The sequence below is a fragment of the Orycteropus afer genome, unplaced genomic scaffold, assembly GCF_000298275.1.
Source record: "Orycteropus afer afer isolate SDZICR_OR568_19922 unplaced genomic scaffold, OryAfe1.0 scaffold00509, whole genome shotgun sequence".
Taxonomy (NCBI): Eukaryota; Metazoa; Chordata; class Mammalia; order Tubulidentata; family Orycteropodidae; genus Orycteropus; species Orycteropus afer.
Genome location: NW_006922096.1, coordinates 1,055,012 through 1,060,275, shown reverse-complemented (window position 1 = coordinate 1,060,275; position 5,264 = coordinate 1,055,012). Strand labels below are relative to the sequence as shown.

Below are 5,264 nucleotides of genomic sequence, written 5' to 3'. Positions count from 1 at the left end.
ACAAATTCTCTTAGAATCAACTTTACCACGTTACTGGTTCCCTTATTAATTAATGAGCTGAATTTTTGACATGTTCAGTTCATTTTATATTTGTTCGAGAGCCTTTTTTTTACTTCACCTTGTTGAAAATCATATTTTGTAGTACGTTTACATTTCTGTTCTGTGCCTCAGCGCTACACCTAGGATTGGCATTCTAGGGCATACAGAGCAATGCAATCAAATTCTAAGATCTTAGCGAATGAAAGTTGTTACCTTAGTTTTTATTGTGTTTCTTCAGAGAATGTAAATGTAACGTAAAACTAGATTTTAATCTAGTTATTAATTATCTCTCCTTTTTTTTTTTTTTCTGTTTCCAGGCTTAAGCACATAAAAAGGTGACTGTGGAGAAAACATTTTAAGAAATTTTTCTGTCACAAATGATAGAGGAAGAACCAGTACTTGAAAGTACATTCTCTTGCGTGTGTCTCACTGTGCTGTTTTTCTGTAACTCAATTTAGTAATGAAGCCACCATTATGACCTCAGTCAGTGAAATAAATGTTGATATCAAAGATTTCCTAATGAGCATTAATTTGGAGCAGTATCTCTCACATTTCCGTGACTTTGGTCTGAATACTGTTAAGGACTGTGCAGCAATAAATGACAGCCTGCTACACAAAATTGGAATATCACCTACAGGACACCGTAGGAGGATACTTAAACAGTTACAGATAATCTTATCAAAAATGCAAGATATTCCAATATATGCAAATGTTCATAAAGCAAAGAAGCATGAGGAGGCGTCAAAGGAGAGCCATGCTCTGTCTTCTGATCAGAATACCTGCATAGAGCTTTCAGATTCAGGTAGCATTCATACTGGGAGCCCAGTGAAGTTGGAGACTGTTACAATTGATCGAAGTGATGTTAGTGTGGAAAGTAACAGATGTCTTAAATCAGATGATAAATTGCCTTTTCCTGTGTACAACTTTGCCATTCCAGGAAAAGAACCACACCTGAATTTGGGTTCTTTTCAACATTCGTTTCTTGGTGGTGAAAATATTCAAACAGAATCTCTGGTTACAAAGAAGACTGTGGATTGTGCCATCAAAGAAGAACAAACAGAAGAAATTGATTTGATCTCGGAAAATCTGAGCAAGCTTCCTAATGCAGATCCTGAATGCCTTTCTTCTCTTGGCTGTTCAATATCAGAAGCAAGTTCTGAGAATGAAACTAATGGTTTATTAGAAAGATCACCACCAATCTCCTTCTTTCAATTTCAAGGAGAAATGGTTGTAAATGACTTGTATGTTCCGTCATCACCAAACTTAGCACCTATGAGAAGTCGTAGCAAGTTGGTTTCAAGACCGTCCCGATCATTCCTGCTAAGACATCGGCCTGTTCCAGAGATTCCAGGGTCAATAAAAGGAATTTCAGGGAGGTAAGAATTTTTATGATAAGCTAGAAATACTTGATTTGGGCGAATTTAGTTAATGTTTAACAATTATATTTTTCATATTACTTTTTAAATTCAACTTACATTTATTTACCTATGCAACCAATGTTTTCTTTTCTTAAATTGTTTTTCTACATGCTATATGTTCTGTATACCTTTATAGAGCTATTTCTAATTTATGACAAGGCTCTCCTGTTTTCCTCCTTTGAGCTGGGACAATATCCCTTCCCTTAATTCCACCTGAGTATGCCTTCCCATCCCTCAGTGCTGCACTTGGTGATACACTCTTCCTTTGCATCTCTTCTCATATTTAAATTGCCAACTCTGTCTCTTCACTAGATACTGATTCTTTGGTAGGGCCATGTTTTTAATGTTTCTGTTTATAGTATCTGGCACAATGCTGGGTACTGGTTAATAATTTTTAACAGACATCTGTTGAACGTGTACTTACACTAGTCACTGTGCTACATACAAGAGATGTGAAGAGGAATAAAAGAACTCAAGGTCTGGTGAAGGAGGCAGGAGTAAACAGATGGTAACAGTACCTCATGAAACCAGATACATTAGAGATCAGAACTCAAGAAAGGGGCCCTACCAGCATGTGGAGTCAGTAATAGCCTGTGGTAACTGCAGAGTCTTAGAGAAGCTGACTTGCGCACAGGGAGCTTTCAGCACAGGGAGCTTTCATCCGTTACACAAAGTTATACCTAAAAATAGTTGTGGTTTTCTCTAGGATTGAGGGGGGATGTTACATTTTCTGCTAAACACTAACACTTGTCTCTCAGCTGAGAGGCAGGAGCATGTTCAAATATGACTGTTACTGGTGTGGTACTAAATGCTATTACAGATTTCCTCCACAGGCTCTGGGCTGGCGTTTTGTCACATTTCCCTCTCATCAGTATCCATTCTGTTCCCAATTCCTGTTCTCTCTTTTGTTTAATTTAGTTTTTTTATGTTGTTGTTGTTATGTGCCTTGGAGTTGGACCCAACTCATAGCGACTCCTCTTCGGGTTTCCGAGGCAGTATCACTACAGAAGTAGATTGCCCAGCCTTCCTCCCGAGGAGTGGCTGGTGGGTTTGAACCGCCAGCCTTCTGGTTAGCAGTCAAGTGCCTTAAAGTATGCACAATAAAACATATACCAGTTCAACAATTTCTACATATATCATTCAGTGACATTGAGTACATTGTTCAAATTGTATGACCATTCTCACTATCCTTTTCCAAATGATTCCATTAGCAGTAACATAAACTCGGTGCCTTCCAAGCAAAAGCTCCCTCTTTCCCCCGGCCCCTAGTAACTACTAATATTTTTTGCTTTCTGTATGTGTGCTTTTTTCATATAAATGAGATAATACAGTCGTTTCCATTTCAAGATTGATTTATTTCCCTCAGCATGTTTTCAAGGTCCATGCATGTGTGGCATGCACCAGGACTTCATTGCTCTTTATGGCTAATAATCCACTGTATCCATACATACTACATTTTGTTTATTCAATCATCTGTTGATGGACATTTTGGTTGTTTCCATCTGTGGTAGTTATGTTTGTGTGTCAACTTGGCTGGGCCTGGTGGAGTGGCTGGGCAGGTGGTGGTAGTTATTCCCCATGATGAGACTGCTAATCAGCTCCATGGGTGGGATCTACCACAAGCAGCTGAGTAGCTGCCTTTGTGATGTGGTCTGCTTCCTGTATATAAGGTGAAGCATTGGGAATGATCTCTAGCCTATGGCATGCTTGGACCCTGCATGTAGCTGTGCTGTTGCTCAGCAGCCTGCTATGCTCTGCCGACCTTGGGACTTACAATGGACTTAAGTTAATGGCCTGCCATGTGGTTTGGTAACACCGGGAGTGTGCCTTTTTACTTGTCAACCCTGGGGCTTCTCAGCCTCTGCAGCCAACAGTGGTCTGAGTGAAGAAAAGCCTCTAGCTTCATTGGGCTGGGAGCAGAAGGCAGAGCTGGACCCCAAGGTTGAGGGGCTTTCACCCAGCCCCTAGAGCCTGACACTTTGAACTTGGACTTAAAGCCTCCAAATTGGAAGAAAAACTCCTGTTTGTTAAGGCCATCTCATTTGTGGTATATATTCTTGTCAGAGCGGCACTAGGTAACCAGAACACCGTCTTTTGGCTGTTGTGAAAGGTAGTGCTTGAACATTGGTGTACAGGTTTCTGTTTATGTTCCTGCTTTCACTTCTGGGCATATACCTAGTGTTAAAATAAAAATAGTATTAAGCCAATAATAGAAATTGGTTGAAGTTTATGTAATATACAGTTTGCAAATCACAAAGAGCTCTGGTGACATAGTCCCTAAGGCATTTGACTGCTAACCAGAAGGTTAGTGGTTCAAACCTCCTAGACACTCTGTGGAAGGAAGAATGGGCAATCTACTTCCGTAAAGATTTACTACCTTGGAAACCCAGAGGGGGTTGCTATGAGTTGGAATTGAATCGGTGGCATTGAGTTTGGTTTTTTTGGTTTGCTTTTGCAAATCACGGCAACACTTAACTTGAGAATCAGCAATGTTCCAAAGAAGAAATATTTTCCACATGTTTTAATGTTCCATCTTACTATAAATCCCTGTCTAGTAATTATACATCAAAATGAAAAAAGGATCAGAGTAGAATTGATGAACAATTTGTGGTCATGAAGAGTTCCATTCAGTACTGTCTTAAAGAACAGTTAATTACTGATTGATCTTAAGACAGAGCTTCAAGTCTGACCTTTGGAGTTTGTGCTTGTTGAAATTGCACAAGATAATCCTGTAAAAGAGCACAATGCCAAGGTAAAATGTTTTTTACCAAATGAGCCAAATCATTGTTTGACCTAAAGACAGTCTTTAGGAAATCAGTTTTCTTGAAGCTCAAGTTTCAAAGATAGCCCACATGGGTCATTCAACCTCCGTAGACTCCAAAAGTCTTTATTCCATGAGAATTAATAATTCTGAACCTCACTAGGATTGGAATAGCTGGGTCATATGGTAGTTCTGTTTCTAACTTTTTGAGGAACTACCAAACTCTTTTCCTCTGTGGCTATACCATTTTACAGTCTCACCAAAAGTGGTTGAGGGTTTCTGTATTCCACACTTCTGCTAACTAATTATTCTTTTGCCTTCAGGCACCCTTAGTAGTTATAGGATCCAAAAGTTTACAAGAGAAAGTATGGCAGTTTACAAGAGTATGTTAATTTAAAGGAGCTCTGGTGTCAGTGGTGGGTAAGGCATTTGGTTGCTAACCAGAGGGTTGGTGATTCAAACCCACTAGATGCTCTATAGGAGGAGGATGAGGCAATCTACTTCCATAAAGATTTACAGCCTTGGAAACCCAGTGGGAGGGTTGAGTGCCGCCTGTTGGAACATGAACTCTTTGTAGAGAACTTGGTTTATTTGTCTTTATGTTTGCATCCCTAGTACTTGAAAACAGTACCTTGTTTTCACTAGTCAGTAATAATAGTATCTTTTCTTAAATCCTTAGAAATTGTCTTAGTTTATTATTTTCCATGGATTACCCAATCCTCACAATAACCCATTAAAGTTGGTAATATTCTTCCATTTTGCATATAAGAAAGCTGAGCTTAGTCTAAATGATTTCCCTGGGGTCACTCTGGAGGTGAACTTGAGTTTCATCCCAGGACATCTGACTCCAGAGCCCACTTTTCTGATCATTTCATTTAATACATGTTTTAAAATGTTGATTGTATGTGTAAGAATTGGATTGTTGTTGTTCTTGTTAAGTGCCGTCGAGTCGTTTCCGACTCATAGCGACCCCATGCTCAGCAGAATGAGACACTGCCCGATCCCGCGCCAGCCCCACAGTCCCTGCTATACTTGAGCCCATCATC

General features: G+C 39.6%; 1 protein-coding gene across 1 annotated transcript in view; it reads left to right on the top strand.

Moving 5' to 3' along the window:
• Positions 1-416: 416 nt before the first annotated feature.
• Positions 417-5,264, top strand: part of ARAP2 (ArfGAP with RhoGAP domain, ankyrin repeat and PH domain 2) — a 333,696-nt gene continuing 328,848 nt past the window's right edge. Inside the window, 2 exon segments of the mRNA XM_007955550.2 lie at positions 417-482; positions 484-1,415. Of these exon segments, the coding sequence (XP_007953741.2) occupies positions 417-482; positions 484-1,415 (998 nt within the window).